This window comes from Periplaneta americana, chromosome 2 (assembly GCF_040183065.1).
Source record: "Periplaneta americana isolate PAMFEO1 chromosome 2, P.americana_PAMFEO1_priV1, whole genome shotgun sequence".
NCBI classification, from domain to species: domain Eukaryota; kingdom Metazoa; phylum Arthropoda; class Insecta; order Blattodea; family Blattidae; genus Periplaneta; species Periplaneta americana.
In genome coordinates this window covers 74,967,913-74,993,248 of record NC_091118.1, presented here as the reverse complement: position 1 = coordinate 74,993,248, position 25,336 = coordinate 74,967,913, and the positions used below count along the sequence as shown (strand labels likewise).

The 25,336-nt window shown below is 36.7% G+C and overlaps 1 protein-coding gene across 1 annotated transcript in view; it reads left to right on the top strand.

Annotated features, from left to right (window-relative positions):
- The first annotated feature begins 544 nt into the window (after nucleotides 1-544).
- The window catches only part of LOC138694339 (uncharacterized), a 56,694-nt gene continuing 31,902 nt past the window's right edge, over nucleotides 545-25,336 (top strand). Inside the window, exons 1-4 of the mRNA XM_069817958.1 lie at nucleotides 545-717; nucleotides 5,353-5,396; nucleotides 9,427-9,465; nucleotides 19,987-20,025. Coding sequence (XP_069674059.1) covers nucleotides 5,355-5,396; nucleotides 9,427-9,465; nucleotides 19,987-20,025 — 120 coding nt within the window. The 5' untranslated portion in view covers nucleotides 545-717; nucleotides 5,353-5,354. The remainder of the gene's footprint in view (nucleotides 718-5,352; nucleotides 5,397-9,426; nucleotides 9,466-19,986; nucleotides 20,026-25,336) is intronic.

Below are 25,336 nucleotides of genomic sequence, written 5' to 3'. Positions count from 1 at the left end.
AACAGAATTTCTTGTTTCGGATATGATCAATGTAATCGTGAAGCCTTCGTGAAAAAGAAAAAAATGAATCACATCCATTCTTGGAGGCTTAATTTGCTTACTTTTGAAAGTTATTGCTGAAATAGTACGTATACAGAAAATTACAATTCAATAATATAAACGGAGGAAAATTAATCAGTTTTGTTCAACTATTGTATAACAAAACACGAAAGTACTACCGTAATAATTATTCCCGTGATAATGCTTGAAGAGAAATAAGTAAATTAACGGAAATAAGGTAAAAGTTAAAATCCAAAAAAGTGTATGGAACGAAATTTTTCTTCGTCTCTCAAATAAAGTGAAATTTCCCCATGTGTATATAGTTAAAATATCATGCATGCAGAATGTTTCTTGTTTTGGATATTTATTTCCGCCTCTTCACATAACTATACTAAAGCCATTGTGCGATCCAGTTTAATCTGGAACACGCTTCGGTTCGTTTCGATTCCACTAGATGTGAGCGGCAGCAGACGTTTCGATTCCATTCCGCTAAGTGGGAGCGGGCCTCTACATTTTTCCTTTAGAACAAAGATTTGTTAAACCAGTGAGTAAAAAACATCGCCAGCGATGTGCGCCCGGCGATGATCGCCGTAAACAAACCGCAGCTTAATGTGGGAAAAGGCTCATTGAATAAATGTAACAATTCTTTGTATAATGACATATGTGTTTAATAGTACCGTAAGTTGATTGAGTAGGCTATAATATAATATAATATAATATAATATAATATAATATAATATAATACAATATAATATAATATAATATAATATAATATAATATAATATAATATAATATAATAATACGTTTTCCCATTACTTGCACAGGCAGTGTAAGCAACCATAAGATGCAGTAGGCAGTGGGTACCTAATTGTTGACATTGTTGAGACAATTTCATAACGGTGAACACAAACTTGTGTACGTAAATGTATGGTATAAAAAGTATACTTATAAAATATAAATAAATAGCAATTCATTGGAGGCTCAAGTACAGTAAGTTTGTTTCGAATGATTCATCAGAGTAAAATGCTATATTTTCATTCTGTATAATGTAGAATGAAGTTTATCATAGTCTAAACTGTAAGCTGAGTAATACGTTGTCTCTTTATTGGAATAGCTAGTTTTTATTGATTGACATAGTAGACTAGTTATTGCAATTTATTGTTTTGTGTAAATACATTACCTTGAGGTAATTTTATTGGTGGCATTCTTGTACGTACTAGACTTGAATATTTAGGTCTAGTAGCTTAATTGAGTTGTAAATGTAACTTGATATAAAGTCGAATCCTGGTCCAGATCATTTGGGAGAGGTTCGAATCAGAGTCATCTACATAGAAAGCCGGGGCTTTGGACCAGCAACACTAAGTAACTGTATTTTCGAGACCTAAATTATGTAATATCACATAAGAATAGTAGTTAAATTTATATTATAGGTATATTTACCTTAACCAATCGAGTTTAAATGAGAAATTGTGCATTCAAGTAAATTTAGTGTATTTTTTTTACATAGGTACTATAGAAACGTATTGTATTCGTTTACATACCATTTCACAAATTGCATTTAATCCGAATTCGTTCATTCATTCATAGAGTTCTGCACAAGGTCAGGTGTTTCACTACAAACCCAGCATTCTCCAGTCTATCCTAATTTCTGCTTCCTCTTAGTGTCTGCATATGATCCATATATCTTAATGTCGTCAATCATCTGATATCTTCATCTGTCCCGAACTCTTCTCCTGTACACCATTCATTCCAGTGCATCATTCAGTACGCAGTTTCTTCTCAACTAATGACCCAATGAATTCCTTTTCCTCTTCCTGATCAGTTTCACTGTATCATAGTTTTATAACACATAAAAGTCCTGCCTCTCAATAAGAGGGCTTCAAGTAAAATTCACTAGCCATTTCTCGACCACAAAGGTCCCTACTTCATGTATAGTTACATATGCAAGTAAAAGTCTCATGAAACGAAATTTAACACTGGTGTTCCAAGAGTTCCCAAAATGTTTTATTTTATTAGGTTATTTTACGACGCTGCATCAATATCTCAGGTTATTTAGCGTCTGAATGAGATGAAGGTGACAATGCCGATGAAATGAGTCCGGGATCCAGCACGCAAAAGTTTTATTGCCTTTGAGGCTGGGACTAGGATGGATCAATGCACTTAGGCTTATATTGGTCCATTGTGTGCTCTAAATGCGATGATTGTCAAAGTCTGGCAGGTGGCCTGGTAAGTTGGAAGTAAATTCCATAGGGCCGTATTCATAGACATTCTTAGCGCGGGCTTTCGGTGGATGATCAGCGAACTAACGTTTTTCGTATTCATAAACCAGTGTTAGGGATATGATATGATATGAACCCTGTTTAGCACGCTCGCAGTACGGGCTATCGAAATGTCTATGAATAGCACCCGAAAAGACTAAGTATATGATTATGTCTCATGACCAGAATATTGTACGAAACGGAACTATAAAAATTAGAGATTTATCCTTCGAAGAGGTGGGAAAATTCAAATATCTTGGAGCAAGCAACAGTAACAAATATAAATGACACTCGGGAGGAAATTAAACGCAGAATAAATAAGGGAAATGCCTGTTATTACTCGGTTGAGAAGCTTTTGTCATCCAGTCTGCTGTCAAAAATTCTGAAAGTTAGAATTTATAAAACAGTTATATTACCTGTTGTTCTTTATGGTTGTGAAACTTGGACTCTCACTTTGAGAGAGGAACAGAGATTAAGGGTGTTTGAGAATAAGGTGCTTAGGAAAATATTTGGGGCTAAGAGGGATGAAGTTACAGGAGAATGGAGAAAGTTACACAACGCAGAACTGCATGCATTGTATTCTTCTCCTGACATAATTAGGAACATTAAGTCCAGAAGTTTGAGACGGGCAGGGCATGTAGCACGTATGGAGGAATCCAGAAATGCATATAGAGTGTTACTTGGGAGGCCGGAGGGAAAAAGACCTTTGGGCAGGCCGAGACGTAGATGGGAAGATAATATTAAAATGGATTCGAGGGAGATGCCATCACCACCATGACAACGATGACATTTTCTTCATACAGTAGTATAAAGAAATTAAAAAGTAGAAATAGATTCAGTACAATTTGGACAATAATTCTACAAAATATGAGAATAATACGTTTAAATCTCGACGAAAATAGTGAAATGATTATGTTGAAACTATTTTTCCTTTCTTTCCCGAGTTTCATAAGGATAGAAAAAGCTCCTTTAATTCACTGAAGAACAAGAAATTTACTTTGGCGGACACATTTTTTTTTTTACGGTCCAGGACACATCAATGTCGGTAATTTCAAGAAAACCACAAACGCTTATCTAGTCACTCTCCGTTGAATTGTTGCAGATAATACATTTAACAGTAGATACAATGATAGAATTTTGCACACTAAATGTGTAGACCATCTTAACTTTTTTTTAAATAAAGACATAAACACACTTAATTCCTATATATAATTATAGCGACTAAGAATTCAATTTCAGTACTGACGCATGCATTGAAGTCTTTCACATAATATTGCACACACTGAACACATTTTACACACATTTTACAAGTACTTGTCTGAAGAATATATATTTTTAAGGATCTGTTTATTCCCATACAGCTTCACACTAAGTACTTCACGTGAGAAATGAAAGTTTGTTTCCTCTTGTAACAAAGCTTTAACTGTTTCCATTTTTATTCTTGACTTTTTTTCAGTCCAGATTGAGTTCATTGTGCAGAGAAGTCTTACAACTGATGAATTACTGACAGGAAGATACATGATTAATGAGACTAGTTTGAGAAGATTACCAATGGAATGATTTTGTTTTGAAATGTTCAAAATCATCATATCACATTTCACCTGTTTTTTTATTTTATTGGATATTTTACGACGCTGTATCAACATCTCAGGTTATTTAGCGTCTGAATGAGATGAAGGTGACAATGCCGGTGAAATGAGTCCGGGGTCCAGCTCCTAAAGTTATCCAGAATTTGCTCACATTGGATTGAGGCAAACCCCCGGAAGAAACCTCAACCAGGTAACTTGCCCCGACCGGAATTCGAACCAGGGGCCACCTGGTTTCGCGGCCAGACGCGCTGACCGTTACTCCACACGTGTGGACCCGTAAAATCTTCAGCCCAGTTGCCTTTCTCATATATTTCGTTGCGTATTAATAGAATTTCCTTCTTTTTTTCACTCAAGCATTTCACTAATTCAATGAGAATTCCTTCATCTCCTGTTGCTTTCCCATTCTTAATTTCCCTAAGCATTGGATAAATAAAACATGGTTGCAATAGATCCCACATAATACGCAGAATAACCGCACAGTAAGGGGAAATTTCACTTCTTCCTTTAAAATTGAAAATCAATTATCGTCTTCTGATATGTTTGCTTCGTCTTCTATAGCCAAGTCCCATCTCATTATAACTCTTCTATATATTTCGTCCATCTGTTCAGTATTACTGGTTTGTCTGTTATTTAATTTCCGATTTCGTCCAATATCAACCACATGAATTTACTTTTCTTATTTGTGAAGTCCAGACATTTTACTTCGGTTGAATTTAATGTTATAATTTTATTATTATTGTGGTCGGAAATACTTTCATCAGTTTGTTGTAATCTGCCATGTGGCTGTGAATGGATCACGAAGAGTCATCGATTTTTTTTATTGTAAGACTAAATTTAAAATTAATTATAATTACAGTTTTATTGTGCATTGTTAATATTGTATTGTAATCTCCTGGTAGAGGGGAAGGGAAAACATGATGGCCTTATCTCTACCAGTTTCAATAAATAAAAACTAAATAAAAATGCAACGCTCTTGGACTGTGTATGGGGAACCAATACTTTTACCATGCTTCCACCCCCTCTCCTTCTCTTTCTGAATTCTGCATTCCTGGTCTAAATTCATCGTTGTCTGTTCTTTCCATACTCCATACATCTCAGATCAAAAGAAACATATTGAAGGCATAAAATTTACTTAGTCATACGTTAAAAGTGTTAAAATTGTTAAAAAAAGGTATATACCTTCGACAGACGGCCCGTTTCGACGCTATGTGTCGTCGTCCTCAGTGTCTCTTGGTTCAATTACAATTTAACAATTTTAACACTTTTAACGTATGACTAAGTAAATTTTATGTTTTTAACAAAGTGTTAACGAGAACTTTAATCAATGATATTGAAGTATTTCATTTGCTAGTATCTTGCTGTTCATTTGGAGAACATGCAATATACAGGATTTCCTGTTTATACAGGAGTAATATTAAATATAGTAATTAAATAGAGTAATATTAAATTCTATGCTTTTTTTTCAGAAATGAGACGTGTATTGAGACAGTTGTGTGCTCCTAAGCAAAAAGTAAGCAATAACGATAATTGGGCCTACATGTTTTCTTTATTTTACTTCTCATGTGAGCATATGTACTAATAAGTAAAGACGTGATAAACGTGTTAGTAGATAGCAACACAAATCTTGATTGGTTTTGAGTGAAATGACACTTCTGCTAGGGGAGAATGCGAAGTTCTAAATGCTTTGTTGAGTTAACAATCTGTTTGATAGTCTTCATTGAAGGGTCCCGGGATCGATACCTGGCCCCTAAACAATTTTTCCCTTAAAATTATTCAAGCTTGCTTTACAGGGAGATTCTATCTGAAAGTCAGATTTGCATAATATATTCGTTACTGTAGGTATGTTAACAGAAAGCCACAATTTAAGTCACACAGAATTGTGTGCACTCAAAGTTGGGTTACTGGCGTCTTGTCAGAGCATTTGAGTTGAGAAAATTGAAGCATGCAAATCTGTCTTCGAGAAACAAGACGTCATGGTTTAAAAATGTCTTCATTCTCTCCGTGGGGTAGGGGGGGAAAGATAAAATGTTTGATGCTTTAATTTTGACTTTTGATTAGGCCTACTAAAAGAAACATGTTCTTTCGAAGTTTCCACACCAATCTGCATACTGTAGCAATACCCTGGGGATGCGCTACTGAAATGTGTCAGTTTTTGAAGAAATGTCATGTTTTTTTGTTTTTTTTGTTTTTAATCTAAAGATACACTTTATAATCTCTAGAATGGCCTGCTAAAATTCTTCGTCGAAATTCGCACTAGAAATATGTTATTTCACGCCATTTTTAAATCACTGCACTCTCAGACATTTAAATACGGGGCGTGACTCTAACAACATTTCATTCCACGCGGTACTTACGCTATTTTATGAATAATTTTGAAGTTTTGAAAGATTCTCGTGTGGTGTGAGCTTTTGCTTCATGTTACCGTAAATTCGTTTCCCCTTAAATTAAGAAGAAATGCGCACAAGTGTGCATAGGTTGTTAGTGTTCGGTGCTAAGTTCGGTCACTCGGTACACTGCAGAACGTGGTACTTGTCACACCTTGCACCACAGAATTTACAGATACACTTCTCGGACACTGTATGGAATTGTGTTGTACTGCACAACCAGGCTACATTAGACTAGATGAAGAAGAAGAAGAAGAAGATTGCTGTAATAATAATATTAGTACAGTATGCGCCTAAACCAGTCATGTCAATTGATGCCCATAGGTGCAAGCGCGTGCTTTAGAGCTCAGGAAAGCCTGAGCGCTTTGCAGCGGAAAGGAAAGAGACAGACGAGAGAGGTAGTATATGCTGCTTGGTCGAGCTATATACAGGGATGGCCGGCACTGATTCAATGGATAAAGGGAAGAGAACTTATTAAAACTGTATCCATGTTAATTTTTAGATTTGTTTGAGAAGTATAACTGCATTATAAGAATGTAGGTGTTAATTTTAATGCTCATTTTTCACAAGTTTTTTTTTATTTCAAAAGAAATATTTTCTCAACTTCTTTTTATAGAAAAGTGAAATTTTCAGATATAGGCCTATTTATTTAGTAGCCTTACAGGTACTGAAACAATGTTTTCGTAAATCTAATATAGGCCTACAGTAAATACGTATTACTGAAGATAGTGTATTTTTGATTTTGATAATATTCGCATGGAAAATGTTTGTAAGAAAATGAATTAACAAAGCAACTACTGTTACATCATAAGCAAAAGATATGTGCCCATGTGTTGTAAAAATGTCAGCTCTATAGCTTCAGCTGGTTTCGAGAAAATAATTTAATATTCTGATGATAGGAAGTTGCTCACCAATATCATCTTAAAAGCATAATGCGATAAAAGTTTTGTTATGGAATATTAGTTACACTTAAAACATATACAGTACATAGATAACTTTCCTTTGTACTGTAATATTGTTTCCATTAGTTCACCGTTTATTTTTATAAGACTAAAGATACCATCAATATCAATTACAATTTACCACGTCATACTCAATCTCTTTCTTTGGGATATCACTTTCTTTATGAATGATGTGTTTCATCCACTTAGTATAATATAGTTATACTGCTATGGAATTTATGTGAATACTCTTTCTTAACTCTTTATTATGTTATTAACGTTTCAAACACAACTGCAATATTAAGAAATTGGTGTTAGTATTTTTGTTTTACAGAAAGAAGCCATAAAAAATGACATAAATTTCACGTTCCGTTTGAAGTTTGTGCACCACTGTTTTCTTAATCCAACAGGCTGCTTATTCCTTCTTCCACATTTAGCACTTGATGCCTGCGCACGACGTCAAGGTCAGAAAAATGCGCTTGCTTTGACATCACTGGCCTAAACAAGATTTATAATATATATATATATATATATATATATATATATATCGATGACTTAGTGCACACATGTGTTAAGTACATTTTTCGGTCAAATTGTGTTAAGTACAAAATCGAATTCCTGTGAGATGTATCTTTACTGTGCACAAATGTGGAAAGTGATTAATAAAATTTTCCTATGTTATGTTCACTTTTTGAGAATAGATGTTAATTGAAGTGTAATTAAGTATTGCAAATTGAAACTTGTTTTCCTCAAAATTAAGAAATTAGCACTTACCACATGTGTGCACTATATATATATATATGTATATGTGTATATATATATATATATATATATATATATATATATATATATATATATATATATACACACACACACACACACACACACATGTTCAAAATGCTTTCCATTAAGTTCCAAACAATACTCATAATGTTCGCGTAGATTTCAAAACTTGTTTGTAAATATAGGTTTTGCAAGTGGCAAAAAATCTGTACGATATTTCCTTGCAATTCCACAATTATTATCGATGGATTCTGTCGAAAAATTGATTTCTTCAAAAAACGAAATTTCGAACATTACCTTTGCTTCATATGCTAAATTCCAATGCTCCATTACCACAAGCTGTCTTTCAGTTATAATATGCACTACAAAAACTATAGACAACTCTTGTTTTATATTCCAAAGAACGGTTTCCAAAAATAAACATGTTATTTTCAGTTTTTTTAACTTATTTCTTGACTTAGGTCATTAAAATTTGTCAGATTAGTTCATAATCATGATCATAATATGTTAAAATTTCATTACATTATCTTTTAAAATGGAGAAGTTAGAAAATTCAGTAGCGCATCCCCTTAACCTCTGTTCCTTTCACAACAATGCAATAGTGCACTTTAAAATAATTTTGGAATAAAGGTTGACGATGACTGGCACTAACCAACCAGAACGGAAATCTACAGCAGTCTGTCTTCCGCAGAAAGTCTTACATTCACTGTTCAGAATATTCCGGTACCAGTTGACAGGCAGTCTGGTTTCAATCATGGAGTGGGATAGTAGTGATAGTAGCAAATTCTTAAGATGATTTTATTTTATTGAGTCTTTTAGCTGATGACGAGGGAAAAAAGAAAATATGGGGGTCATAACATTATCCAAAAAAAAAAAAAAAAAAGAAGTAAGTGTTTTAGGTAAATTTAACCATCTTTTCCCAGATTTGTGTAAAGATCCTGAATGTTTTTTTCAGTACTTTCGTATGAGCGAAGAAAAATTGTTAGATCTTCATCTGTTATTAGCACCTGAAATAATAAAGGGAAACACCACATTTCAAATATCAATTAGCACAGAAGAGCGATTAAATCTGTTAAAATTAACTTTTCATCATTCATTTTAAGAATAATCTCACTGAATAACACATAATCACGTGATGAGTGGGAAAATACTGAGAACAGCCAACACACGCCATCAGCCATCTCGGAAATTTCTGCTAGGGTTGTGTCGCGAAAATCCTGTCTGTCAGGACCGGCAGGCGATTGTTTCCATTCCGAAAAGTGTGTGTTTACCGTCTAAAATACATGCATACATCTCGCGCAGAATACTTCCGGTTCGTTCTGTTCTAGTCGGTTCGTGCCAATGAGCATCAACTTTAAGCCAATGTGTTGCCTTATGCGTAGTGAGTATTATGATAAACGTCTGTAACGTTTTTTGTATTCCTTGCTTGCAGGACACAGGCACGAACACCGATGCAACTAATGAACAAGTCGTAAGTATTTAGTCCACCTTTATTATTGCATAATGATGTACACGGTGAGCATAAATGATTGCCCTAGTTACGAAAATTATTTGTGGACCAACGATTTAACATGGAAAATATTTAGATATACAAGTACTCGTAGATAGACCAACGATTTAACATGGAAAATATTTAGATATACAAGTACTCGTAGATAGAGAAACTCTCCAAGTTTTTTAACATACCTTATAGGTGTTCGATATGGGCTTCCCTTGTGACCCTGCAGACATCAAGCCGGTAGTTCAATTCGTCCCACACACGGCTAAGTGTATCCATATCGATAGCAATGATGGCGTTGATGATGCGGGCGCGTAGCTCTGGCAGATTTTCCGATAATGGTGGTACAAAAACAGAGTCTTTAACATACCCCCACAGGTAAGAAGTCACACGGTGTTAAGTCAGGGGAACGTGGAGGCCAGGACAAGAGCTGCATGTCGTCTTTCCTCGCGCGACCAATCCATCTGTTTGGCGATCGGTCGTTCAGGAATGTCCGGACTTCGTAGTGGAAGTGAGGTGGAGCGCCATTTTGTTGACATATGAAATCAGCACTCTCACTCTCCAGCTGTGGCATCAGCCACTCTTCTAACATGTCCAGGTAAGAATGCCCTGACACGGTGGGTTCGAGAAAAAAGAAAAGGCCGTACACCTTGGACTTGGAAAGTGCAACGACAAAGACATGCATCTCTTGTTCTGGCCTCCACGTTCCCCTGACTTAACACCGTGTGACTTCTATCTGTGGGGGCATGTTAAAGACTCTGTTTTTGTACCTCCATTACGGAAAATCTGCCAGAGCTACGAACCAGCATCATCAACGCCATTGTTGCAATCCATATGGATACACTTAGCAGTGTGGGATGAATTGGACTATCGGCTTGATGTCTGCAGGGTCACAAGGGTTCTGTCGAAAAACTGATTTCTTCAAAAAACGAAATTTCGAACATTACCTTTGCTTCATATGCTAAATTTCAATGCTCCATTACCACAAGCTGTCTTTTCAGTTATAATATGCACTACAAAAACTATAGACAACTCTTGTTTTATATTCCAAAGAACGGTTTCCAAAAATAAACATGTTATTTTCAGTTGTTTTAACTTATTTCTTGACTTAGGTCATTAAAATTTGCCAGATTAGTTCATAATCATGATCATAATATGTTAAAATTTCATTACATTATCTTTTAAAATGTAGAAGTTAGAAAATTCAGTAGCGCATCCCCTTAACCTCTGTTCCTTTCACAACAATGCAATAGTGCACTTTAAAATAATTTTGGAATAAAGGTTGATGCTGACTGGTACGAACCAACCAGAACGGAAATCTACAGCAGTCTGTCTTCCGCAGAAAGTCTTACATTCACTGTTCAGAATATTCCGGTACCAGTTGACAGGCAGTTTGGTTTCAATCATGGAGTGGGATAGTAGTGATAGTAGCAAATTCTTAAGATGATTTTATTTTAGTGAGTCTTTTAGCTGATGACGAGGGAAAAAAGAAAATATGGGGGGTCATAACATTATCAAAAAAAAAAAAAAAGTAAGTGTTTTAGGTAAATTTAACCATCTTTTCCCAGATTTGTGTAAAGATCCTGAATGTTTTTTTCAGTACTTTCGTATGAGCGAAGAAAAATTGTTAGATCTTCATTTGTTATTAGCACCTGAAATAGTAAAGGGAAACACCACATTTCAAATATCAATTAGCACAGAAGAGCGATTAAATCTGTTAAAATTAACTTTTCATCATTCATTTTAAGAATAATCTCACTGAATAACACATAATCACGTGATGAGTGGGAAAATACTGAGAACAGCCAACACACGCCATCAGCCATCTCGGAAATTTCTGCTAGGGTTGTGTCGCGAAAATCCTGTCTGTCAGGACCGGCAGGCGATTGTTTCCATTCCGAAAAGTGTGTGTTTACCGTCTAAAATACATGCATACATCTCGCGCAGAATACTTCCGGTTCGTTCTGTTCTAGTCGGTTCGTGCCAATGAGCATCAACTTTAAGCCAATGTGTTGCCTTATGCGTAGTGAGTATTATGATAAACGTCTGTAACGTTTTTTGTATTCCTTGCTTGCAGGACACAGGCACGAACACCGATGCAACTAATGAACAAGTCGTAAGTATTTAGTCCACCTTTATTATTGCATAATGATGTACACGGTGAGCATAAATGATTGCCCTAGTTACGAAAATTATTTGTGGACCAACGATTTAACATGGAAAATATTTAGATATACAAGTACTCGTAGATAGAGAAACTCTCCAAGTTTTTTAACATACCTTATAGGTGTTCGATATGGGCTTCCCTTGTGACCCTGCAGACATCAAGCCGGTAGTTCAGTTCGTCCCACACACGGCTAAGTGTATCCATATCGATAGCAACGATGGCGTTGATGATGCGGGCGCGTAGCTCTGGCAGATTTTCCGATAATGGTGGTACAAAAACAGAGTCTTTAACATACCCCCACAGGTAAAAGTCACACGGTGTTAAGTCAGGGGAACGTGGAGGCCAGGACAAGAGCTGCATGTCGTCTTTCCTCGCGCGACCAATCCATCTGTTTGGCGATCGGTCGTTCAGGAATGTCCGGACTTCGTAGTGGAAGTGAGGTGGAGCGCCATTTTGTTGACATATGAAATCAGCACTCTCACTCTCCAGCTGTGGCATCAGCCACTCTTCTAACATGTCCAGGTAAGAATGCCCTGACACGGTGGGTTCGAGAAAAAAGAAAAGGCCGTACACCTTGGACTTGGAAAGTGCAATGACAAAGACATGCATCTCTTGTTCTGGCCTCCACGTTCCCCTGACTTAACACCGTGTGACTTCTATCTGTGGGGGCATGTTAAAGACTCTGTTTTTGTACCTCCATTACGGAAAATCTGCCAGAGCTACGAACCAGCATCATCAACGCCATTGTTGCAATCCATATGGATACACTTAGCAGTGTGGGACGAATTGGACTATCGGCTTGATGTCTGCAGGGTCACAAGGGTTCTGTCGAAAAACTGATTTCTTCAAGAAACGAAATTTCGAACATTACCTTTGCTTCATATGCTAAATTCCAATGCTCCATTACCACAAGCTGTCTTTTCAGTTATAATATGCACTACAAAAACTATAGACAACTCTTGTTTTATATTCCAAAGAACGGTTTCCAAAAATAAACATGTTATTTTCAGTTGTTTTAACTTATTTCTTGACTTAGGTCATTAAAATTTGCCAGATTAGTTCATAATCATGATCATAATATGTTAAAATTTCATTACATTATCTTTTAAAATGTAGAAGTTAGAAAATTCAGTAGCGCATCCCCTTAACCTCTGTTCCTTTCACAACAATGCAATAGTGCACTTTAAAATAATTTTGGAATAAAGGTTGATGCTGACTGGTACGAACCAACCAGAACGGAAATCTACAGCAGTCTGTCTTCCGCAGAAAGTCTTACATTCACTGTTCAGAATATTCCGGTACCAGTTGACAGGCAGTTTGGTTTCAATCATGGAGTGGGATAGTAGTGATAGTAGCAAATTCTTAAGATGATTTTATTTTAGTGAGTCTTTTAGCTGATGACGAGGGAAAAAAGAAAATATGGGGGTCATAATATTATCAAAAAAAAAAAAAAAAAGTAAGTGTTTTAGGTAAATTTAACCATCTTTTCCCAGATTTGTGTAAAGATCCTGAATGTTTTTTTCAGTACTTTCGTATGAGCGAAGAAAAATTGTTAGATCTTCATTTGTTATTAGCACCTGAAATAATAAAGGGAAACACCACATTTCAAATATCAATTAGCACAGAAGAGCGATTAAATCTGTTAAAATTAACTTTTCATCATTCATTTTAAGAATAATCTCACTGAATAACACATAATCACGTGATGAGTGGGAAAATACTGAGAACAGCCAACACACGCCATCAGCCATCTCGGAAATTTCTGCTAGGGTTGTGTCGCGAAAATCCTGTCTGTCAGGACCGGCAGGCGATTGTTTCCATTCCGAAAAGTGTGTGTTTACCGTCTAAAATACATGCATACATCTCGCGCAGAATACTTCCGGTTCGTTCTGTTCTAGTCGGTTCGTGCCAATGAGCATCAACTTTAAGCCAATGTGTTGCCTTATGCGTAGTGAGTATTATGATAAACGTCTGTAACGTTTTTTGTATTCCTTGCTTGCAGGACACAGGCACGAACACCGATGCAACTAATGAACAAGTCGTAAGTATTTAGTCCACCTTTATTATTGCATAATGATGTACACGGTGAGCATAAATGATTGCCCTAGTTACGAAAATTATTTGTGGACCAACGATTTAACATGGAAAATATTTAGATATACAAGTACTTGTAGATAGACCAACGATTTAACATGGAAAATATTTAGATATACAAGTACTCGTAGATAGAGAAACTCTCCAAGTTTTTTAACATACCTTATAGGTGTTCGATATGGGCTTCCCTTGTGACCCTGCAGACATCAAGCCGGTAGTTCAATTCGTCCCACACACGGCTAAGTGTATCCATATCGATAGCAACGATGGCGTTGATGATGCGGGCGCGTAGCTCTGGCAGATTTTCCGATAATGGTGGTACAAAAACAGAGTCTTTAACATACCCCCACAGGTAAGAAGTCACACGGTGTTAAGTCAGGGGAACGTGGAGGCCAGGACAAGAGCTGCATGTCGTCTTTCCTCGCGCGACCAATCCATCTGTTTGGCGATCGGTCGTTCAGGAATGTCCGGACTTCGTAGTGGAAGTGAGGTGGAGCGCCATTTTGTTGACATATGAAATCAGCACTCTCACTCTCCAGCTGTGGCATCAGCCACTCTTCTAACATGTCCAGGTAAGAATGCCCTGACACGGTGGGTTCGAGAAAAAAGAAAAGGCCGTACACCTTGGACTTGGAAAGTGCAACGACAAAGACATGCATCTCTTGTTCTGGCCTCCATGTTCCCCTGACTTAACACCGTGTGACTTCTATCTGTGGGGGCATGTTAAAGACTCTGTTTTTGTACCTCCATTACGGAAAATCTGCCAGAGCTACGCACCAGCATCATCAACGCCATTGTTGCAATCCATATGGATACACTTAGCAGTGTGGAATGAATTGGACTATCGGCTTGATGTCTGCAGGGTCACAAGGGTTCTGTCGAAAAACTGATTTCTTCAAAAAACGAAATTTCGAACATTACCTTTGCTTCATATGCTAAATTTCAATGCTCCATTACCACAAGCTGTCTTTTCAGTTATAATATGCACTACAAAAACTATAGACAACTCTTGTTTTATATTCCAAAGAACGGTTTCCAAAAATAAACATGTTATTTTCAGTTGTTTTAACTTATTTCTTGACTTAGGTCATTAAAATTTGCCAGATTAGTTCATAATCATGATCATAATATGTTAAAATTTCATTACATTATCTTTTAAAATGTAGAAGTTAGAAAATTCAGTAGCGCATCCCCTTAACCTCTGTTCCTTTCACAACAATGCAATAGTGCACTTTAAAATAATTTTGGAATAAAGGTTGATGCTGACTGGTACGAACCAACCAGAACGGAAATCTACAGCAGTCTGTCTTCCGCAGAAAGTCTTACATTCACTGTTCAGAATATTCCGGTACCAGTTGACAGGCAGTTTGGTTTCAATCATGGAGTGGGATAGTAGTGATAGTAGCAAATTCTTAAGATGATTTTATTTTAGTGAGTCTTTTAGCTGATGACGAGGGAAAAAAGAAAATATGGGGGGTCATAACATTATCAAAAAAAAAAAAAAAGTAAGTGTTTTAGGTAAATTTAACCATCTTTTCCCAGATTTGTGTAAAGATCCTGAATGTTTTTTTCAGTACTTTCGTATGAGCGAAGAAAAATTGTTAGATCTTCATTTGTTATTAGCACCTGAAATAATAAAGGGAAACACCACATTTCAAATATCAATTAGCACAGAAGAGCGATTAAATCTGTTAAAATTAACTTTTCATCATTCATTTTAAGAATAATCTCACTGAATAACACATAATCACGTGATGAGTGGGAAAATACTGAGAACAGCCAACACACGCCATCAGCCATCTCGGAAATTTCTGCTAGGGTTGTGTCGCGAAAATCCTGTCTGTCAGGACCGGCAGGCGATTGTTTCCATTCCGAAAAGTGTGTGTTTACCGTCTAAAATACATGCATACATCTCGCGCAGAATACTTCCGGTTCGTTCTGTTCTAGTCGGTTCGTGCCAATGAGCATCAACTTTAAGCCAATGTGTTGCCTTATGCGTAGTGAGTATTATGATAAACGTCTGTAACGTTTTTTGTATTCCTTGCTTGCAGGACACAGGCACGAACACCGATGCAACTAATGAACAAGTCGTAAGTATTTAGTCCACCTTTATTATTGCATAATGATGTACACGGTGAGCATAAATGATTGCCCTAGTTACGAAAATTATTTGTGGACCAACGATTTAACATGGAAAATATTTAGATATACAAGTACTCGTAGATAGAGAAACTCTCCAAGTTTTTTAACATACCTTATAGGTGTTCGATATGGGCTTCCCTTGTGACCCTGCAGACATCAAGCCGGTAGTTCAGTTCGTCCCACACACGGCTAAGTGTATCCATATCGATAGCAACGATGGCGTTGATGATGCGGGCGCGTAGCTCTGGCAGATTTTCCGATAATGGTGGTACAAAAACAGAGTCTTTAACATACCCCCACAGGTAAGAAGTCACACGGTGTTAAGTCAGGGGAACGTGGAGGCCAGGACAAGAGCTGCATGTCGTCTTTCCTCGCGCGACCAATCCATCTGTTTGGCGATCGGTCGTTCAGGAATGTCCGGACTTCGTAGTGGAAGTGAGGTGGAGCGCCATTTTGTTGACATATGAAATCAGCACTCTCACTCTCCAGCTGTGGCATCAGCCACTCTTCTAACATGTCCAGGTAAGAATGCCCTGACACGGTGGGTTCGAGAAAAAAGAAAAGGCCGTACACCTTGGACTTGGAAAGTGCAATGACAAAGACATGCATCTCTTGTTCTGGCCTCCACGTTCCCCTGACTTAACACCGTGTGACTTCTATCTGTGGGGGCATGTTAAAGACTCTGTTTTTGTACCTCCATTACGGAAAATCTGCCAGAGCTACGAACCAGCATCATCAACGCCATTGTTGCAATCCATATGGATACACTTAGCAGTGTGGGACGAATTGGACTATCGGCTTGATGTCTGCAGGGTCACAAGGGTTCTGTCGAAAAACTGATTTCTTCAAGAAACGAAATTTCGAACATTACCTTTGCTTCATATGCTAAATTCCAATGCTCCATTACCACAAGCTGTCTTTTCAGTTATAATATGCACTACAAAAACTATAGACAACTCTTGTTTTATATTCCAAAGAACGGTTTCCAAAAATAAACATGTTATTTTCAGTTGTTTTAACTTATTTCTTGACTTAGGTCATTAAAATTTGCCAGATTAGTTCATAATCATGATCATAATATGTTAAAATTTCATTACATTATCTTTTAAAATGTAGAAGTTAGAAAATTCAGTAGCGCATCCCCTTAACCTCTGTTCCTTTCACAACAATGCAATAGTGCACTTTAAAATAATTTTGGAATAAAGGTTGATGCTGACTGGTACGAACCAACCAGAACGGAAATCTACAGCAGTCTGTCTTCCGCAGAAAGTCTTACATTCACTGTTCAGAATATTCCGGTACCAGTTGACAGGCAGTTTGGTTTCAATCATGGAGTGGGATAGTAGTGATAGTAGCAAATTCTTAAGATGATTTTATTTTAGTGAGTCTTTTAGCTGATGACGAGGGAAAAAAGAAAATATGGGGGTCATAACATTATCAAAAAAAAAAAAAAAAGTAAGTGTTTTAGGTAAATTTAACCATCTTTTCCCAGATTTGTGTAAAGATCCTGAATGTTTTTTTCAGTACTTTCGTATGAGCGAAGAAAAATTGTTAGATCTTCATTTGTTATTAGCACCTGAAATAATAAAGGGAAACACCACATTTCAAATATCAATTAGCACAGAAGAGCGATTAAATCTGTTAAAATTAACTTTTCATCATTCATTTTAAGAATAATCTCACTGAATAACACATAATCACGTGATGAGTGGGAAAATACTGAGAACAGCCAACACACGCCATCAGCCATCTCGGAAATTTCTGCTAGGGTTGTGTCGCGAAAATCCTGTCTGTCAGGACCGGCAGGCGATTGTTTCCATTCCGAAAAGTGTGTGTTTACCGTCTAAAATACATGCATACATCTCGCGCAGAATACTTCCGGTTCGTTCTGTTCTAGTCGGTTCGTGCCAATGAGCATCAACTTTAAGCCAATGTGTTGCCTTATGCGTAGTGAGTATTATGATAAACGTCTGTAACGTTTTTTGTATTCCTTGCTTGCAGGACACAGGCACGAACACCGATGCAACTAATGAACAAGTCGTAAGTATTTAGTCCACCTTTATTATTGCATAATGATGTACACGGTGAGCATAAATGATTGCCCTAGTTACGAAAATTATTTGTGGACCAACGATTTAACATGGAAAATATTTAGATATACAAGTACTCGTAGATAGAGAAACTCTCCAAGTTTTTTAACATACTTTATAGGTGTTCGATATGGGCTTCCCTTGTGACCCTGCAGACATCAAGCCGGTAGTTCAATTCGTCCCACACACGGCTAAGTGTATCCATATCGATAGCAACGATGGCGTTGATGATGCGGGCGCGTAGCTCTGGCAGATTTTCCGATAATGGTGGTACAAAAACAGAGTCTTTAACATACCCCCACAGGTAAGAAGTCACACGGTGTTAAGTCAGGGGAACGTGGAGGCCAGGACAAGAGCTGCATGTCGTCTTTCCTCGCGCGACCAATCCATCTGTTTGGCGATCGGTCGTTCAGGAATGTCCGGACTTCGTAGTGGAAGTGAGGTGGAGCGCCATTTTGTTGACATATGAAATCAGCACTCTCACTCTCCAGCTGTGGCATCAGCCACTCTTCTAACATGTCCAGGTAAGAATGCCCTGACACGGTGGGTTCGAGAAAAAAGAAAAGGCCGTACACCTTGGACTTGGAAAGTGCAACGACAAAGAAATGCATCTCTTGTTCTGGCCTCCACGTTCCCCTGACTTAACACCGTGTGACTTCTATCTGTGGGGGCATGTTAAAGACTCTGTTTTTGTACCTCCATTACGGAAAATCTGCCAGAGCTACGCACCAGCATCATCAACGCCATTGTTGCAATCCATATGGATACACTTAGCAGTGTGGGACGAATTGGACTATCGGCTTGATGTCTGCAGGGTCACAAGGGTTCTGTCGAAAAACTGATTTCTTCAAAAAACGAAATTTCGAACATTACCTTTGCTTCATATGCTAAATTCCAATGCTCCATTACCACAAGCTGTCTTTTCAGTTATAATATGCACTACAAAAACTATAGACAACTCTTGTTTTATATTCCAAAGAACGGTTTCCAAAAATAAACATGTTATTTTCAGTTGTTTTAACTTATTTCTTGACTTAGGTCATTAAAATTTGCCAGATTAGTTCATAATCATGATCATAATATGTTAAAATTTCATTACATTATCTTTTAAAATGTAGAAGTTAGAAAATTCAGTAGCGCATCCCCTTAACCTCTGTTCCTTTCACAACAATGCAATAGTGCACTTTAAAATAATTTTGGAATAAAGGTTGATGCTGACTGGTACGAACCAACCAGAACGGAAATCTACAGCAGTCTGTCTTCCGCAGAAAGTCTTACATTCACTGTTCAGAATATTCCGGTACCAGTTGACAGGCAGTTTGGTTTCAATCATGGAGTGGGATAGTAGTGATAGTAGCAATTTCTTAAGATGATTTTATTTTATTGAGTCTTTTAGCTGATGACGAGGGAAAAAAGAAAATATGGGGGTCATAACATTATCAAAAAAAAAAAAAAAGTAAGTGTTTTAGGTAAATTTAACCATCTTTTCCCAGATTTGTGTAAAGATCCTGAATGTTTTTTCAGTACTTTCGTATGAGCGAAGAAAAATTGTTAGATCTTCATCTGTTATTAGCACCTGAAATAATAAAGGGAAACACCACATTTCAAATATCAATTAGCACAGAAGAGCGATTAAATCTGTTAAAATTAACTTTTCATCATTCATTTTAAGAATAATCTCACTGAATAACACATAATCACGTGATGAGTGGGAAAATACTGAGAACAGCCAACACACGCCATCAGCCATCTCGGAAATTTCCGCTAGGGTTGTGTCGCGAAAATCCCGTCCGTCAGGACCGGGAGGCGATTGTTTCCATTCGGAAAAGTGTGTGTTTACCGTCTAAAATACATGCATACATCTCGCGCAGAATACTTCCGGTTCGTTCTGTTCTAGTCGGTTCGTGCCAATGAGCATCAACTTTAAGCCAATGTGTTGCCTTATGCGTAGTGAGTATTATGATAAACGTCTGTAACGTTTTTTGTATTCCTTGCTTGCAGGACACAGGCACGAACACCGATGCAACTAATGAACAAGTCGTAAGTATTTAGTCCACCTTTATTATTGCATAATGATGTACCTACAGAATTCACAATTTATGTTCGAAATGACCGGCTTTGTGACATCTGGCAGGCTGCATATCTCCTGAAGATATGTCCAGCAATTCGCCAAATTTGGTTCTCCAAAATGGTTCGAATTTCGTTCCAGATATTTTGTTTGAGTTCCTCAAATGAAAGTGGGTTATTCATCTAAACTTTACTTTTCAGTGTGCCCTATAAATAAAAATTGCATGGATTTAAGTCCGGTGATCGATTTGGCCATAATCCAGGACTTACCACACTGTCATCAAACTCTTCTTGAATGGAAGTCATTGGCACAGAGCAGTGTGAGCTTTGGCATTATCCTGCATGAAATAACTGTACAATTTTCGTCCTCATCAGCTCATTAAAAAGTGGACGGAATATGAACTATATATGTCTTTCTCTGTTAGGCGATTCCTCAATGAAAATGGGGCCATTCATTGCACACCATACATCAATTTTTATCTCATGTAGCTGTCGTTCGTGAAAACGGTGTAGATTTTCACTGTCCCAGTAACGATTGTTTTGAGTGTTCACATAACCACTAGGGTGGAACCATGCTTTGTCTCTATAAAAATTAAAATTGGTCAAGTAGTCCATCATACTCAGACTGTTGAAACCACATGAAGTCTGCTATGATAATCACGAATTTTGTAAGGTTTTATTTTTAATTCTTTCGTACCTAGTACTGTTTAGCATAGCAAATACTACTGTGGTTAAATAGTACAAATGGCCAAATCACAAAATCACTATATTTTCCCACAGTAAAAGATAGACTAACAGTAAAGAATTATGAACCATCGTACATATCCACGCAATTCATGACTGGACACAGAAAATTTAATTCATATTTTGAACGTTTCAAAATTGATAACCCAAACGGCTCTTCATGTCCCTGTGAACACCCCACACAAACAGTCGACCACCTGTTATTTGAGTGCCCATTACAAGAACACAAGAGATACCGGCTAGAAACCCACCTTAGCAAGTGCGATACAACTTTCTCACTACCAATAACGAAAGTTCTTCTGAAGCAATGTTGCATAAAGGAATTTCACAGATTTATTACAGATGTATTTAAGACCGTGTAGAAAATAACAGTATTTAGTAACAGTGTCCTATTTATCCTTTTTGGAGCCAAATTTGTAACTTTTAAAAGTATAGTTATCATGTTGAAGTGTATGTGTTGTAGAGGATGCTTGATTTGTTGTGTATGTGAGTCATAGTTATGGGATGCTTGATTGTGTTTATGTGACTATTGTGTATTAATTTATGATGTATGTAAGGGAAAGTTGCTTAATTGTGTTATAGAGTACGACTATAAGAAATGTTATGTTTATGTGTTGTAACTGTTTTCTGTATGTCTCAATTGATGCCTGATGTTTGATTTGCAATCGCAATGTTTAAATTACGGATTGTTTATGTTTTGTTTCCATTGTGTAATATAATTTATTTTTCTTTTCAATTTGTTTTTATGCTAAGGCCTATTTTTTTGTGTAAAACTATAGCCCTAGCATACATATGTAAAATAGGGCTACCCCCCATTGGAGATACAATAAATAAATAAATACTACTGATGGAGGAATCCAAGATTACGAATGGATATACTCATAATGTAGCAACAAGTGATACAAGCGTACTCGGATGCTGACAACCGACATGAGTTGAGTAGGACCATGCTCAACTTTTAAGAGTATGTTCGGATACAAGTTTGAATTAAAAATGGTGGCGGATAGCGGAGCGCCGAAAGAATCGCTTTCAAGAAAATGGTCAGAGTGTGAAACAATATAGTTTGTCTATCTGTATGAAGCACAAGGAGTGCTGTAGAATTTAATTTTGCCTGAAAATAAGAACAAGAATGTGTGGACTTCTGCAGTGAAGCGTATAATGCAAAATTTTAACATTCCGGGAATCAGTGCTGAAGATATTAACAAGAATATCAACAATATAAGAAACACGTACCAGCAGGAAAAGTAAGAAAATACAAAAATTGTCTGCAGATGATGTGTTATGTTTCTACACTGCTATGATCGGTTTCTACTCAGTGTACACTGGGACGGATGGATAATTTAGCTGGAGTAAACTAATAACTTCTCTCCTATTTTACAGTTTTTCATAAAACTCTGTATATTACAGTACCATACTTGTTTTGTGTACGAAAAATGCTTACATTTGGATAAGGAAAACTACCCCTTTATAGGAGGTGAATCTACACAAAAAAGAATTTATTCTCTTCTATATAACAGATATACGCAAAATATAGTACACATATTTTTACGAGTATCATTCTTGTTTTGTGTACGAAGTCTGGTTACGTTTGGACAAAGAAAACTATTGCTTTATAAGGTGAAATCTATACAAAAATAATATAATATCTCTCCAATCTAACCAATTTTCATAAAACTTTGTAGATATATGTATACATGTATGTAATACAAGGGGCAGGGCTGGGCAAAATACTGACATCCAAGTATTTCAAATACAAATACAAAATACTTCAATTAATTGTATTTGAAATACAAATACAAAATACTTTAAAAAAATTAACTGAAATACATTTGTATTTCAAATACTCAAAATACATTTGTATTTCTAATACTCGATACAATATATAGGCCTAAAGAAATAAGAATATTACTGTACTGAAAATCTAAAATATTATATTAACATTAAAAGTATTTTTACCTCGAAGTTTTATATAAACACTGTAACTGAACATTCTTCCTTTTCCCAGTCAGCAATGAAATTATGCTACTTATGAATAATTACTGCTCCCTTTCAAAAAAAAAAAAAAAAACAGTTCCTCAAATGTTCATAAGATAACGATCCCCTTGCTTGTGAATGAATAAGTCCTGCAAGACAGAACAGTCTTTCTACAAGCGCAGAGGAACACAAACTTGTATTATACTTTATAAAACATTGTTTCACTGTTAGTAATTCTCTAGAGTGCACAGGGTCGTCCCTTTGCCATTGAAGAATTGTATGAGCTCATACTCCACAGCAGACAAATTCTTTTATTTTTGCTTTTCAAAGTCTGTCTTCATCGTCTGAACTGATCAAAGATGTAGCAGACAACTGCTCAGCTGATTTCATACACATATTCTGTGTCCTCTTCTTATCACTTAGTGAGGAAATGTCAGGTAGCCATCTCATCTTCAATGATGGATGGAGCAAGCTGCCAAAATAGCTCAATTTTCTTCTGGGATCAGATCAAACATCAATTTAAATCTTGATAAAAGTGAACTTATTAGGATCGGAGTTACTTGGAATAGATGGCGTAGATTACTACGTAACAGAATATGTAATCTGTTTTTAAGGGAAATTAATGTGGACAAAAGTTGGCCGTAATAGCACGTCTTCTCATTTTGCATTAAATTAAGGGCTACGGCAATGGGTTTCAGAACTGCACAATATTCTTCAAGGTACTGAAACTTAACATCTTTGAAGGTTGGCAATCCCAGTTTTTCACATATACTGCTTATATCATGTTTGAATTGCAATATTTGAGAGATTGAGTCATAAAGAGAATTCCATCGAGTTGGGCAAGGAAACTTTAATGAATATTTCAAGACATCTGATATAATTTCTGAGTATTTGAATCTCCTAGAAGCATTCCATAATGCTAAACATTTAGCAAGTGTTGGGTGATGGATCCTTGATACTGTTGGAGATTTCTTTATGACATTAAAGAAATCAGTTCTGGCAAGAAAACTAAGTGTATGGCTAGCACAACTGAAATGGGTAGGCAAATAAGACAAAAGTTCATTCATCAAATCCAAATCCAAAACTTGAGGAACAAGAAGAATAAAAAAGTATTTTGAGTACAGTATTTGAAATACAAAATACATCAATTTTATGTATTTAAATACAAAATACTTTCGAAAATCCTTACAAATTACAAAATACAAATGTATTTCAAATACTGCCCAGCCCTAACAAGGGGTCAATCAAATGTATACGAGAAATAATTTTTTTCTCCACAGAGGAATTTTAGTTCTCAAAATAATCTCCATCAGTGTTTAGGCACTTATCCCACCTGCTCACCTGATGTTTGATACCTTGTTCATAAAAGTCTTTTGGCTGCTGGTGGTAACTCTGCTGGAGTCTAATGGGATGTTTAATCCCCCTGTTTGTTGCGGCAACTAAGCAACACTTCGGCATTTAAGACCACAGTTTTCCTCTTCGTACTGTGGACAGAGCTGTTGTGAAGTTAAAGAGAAATTTCTTGTATTCGAGTGATCTTTATTGTGCCATTTATGTGAGTGAGTGAGTAGATCCGGTTATATCACCTATAAGGAGACAAGATGTTTCTTTTTTCCACCCAAAGACATTGCTGTTTTTCAGAAATGGTGTAAAGCAATTCCACAAAAAGGCAGAAAACTGCATGCTCTTTCCTATGTCTGTGATACCCATTCCTCGGAGGATTTGATTGTAAAAGCCGAGAAGTTTATTATTGACAATAAGGAGGTAGAACTTCCACGGAAGATCTGGCGACTAAAACCCAATGTCATACCATATATTTTTCTGAACTTGCCTCGATAACTTACAAAAAATGAAAAGAAGAGGAAATCCCCAAGAGAACATCAATCCCTTCTCTTAAAAATGTGCCCTTAACTGAGAGTAACAATAACGCCCATACTTCAACAGTATGACAAGCCCTGATGAACTTATAAACATTCATGCTTCCAACAATTGTGAATACTTAAAACAGAAAATTATTACTTACTGGCTTTTAAGGAACCCGGAGGTTCATTGTCGCCCTCACATAAGCCCGCCATCTGTCCCTATCCTAAACAAGATTAATGTAGTCCCTTCATCTTATCCCACCTCCCCAAATCCATTTTAATATTATCTTCCCATCTACGTCTCGGCCTCTCCAAAGTTCTATTTCTTTTCGGCCTTCCAACTAACACTCTATATACATTCGCTCTTATGTGCTACATGTCATGCTCATTTCAAACGTCTGGATTTAATGTTCCTAATTATGTCAGGTGCAGAAAACAATGCGTGCAGTTCTGCGTTGTGTAACTTTCTTCATTCTCCTGTAATTTCATCCCTCTTAGCCCCAAATATTTTCCTAAGAACCTTATTCTCAATCACCCTTAATCTCTGTTCCTCTCTCAAAGTGAGAGTCCAAGTTTCACAACCATATAGAACAACAGGTAATATAACTGTTTTATAAATTCTAACTTTCAGATTTTTGACAGCAGACTAGATGACAAAAGCTTCTCAACCGAATAATAACAGGCATTTCCCATATTTATTCTGC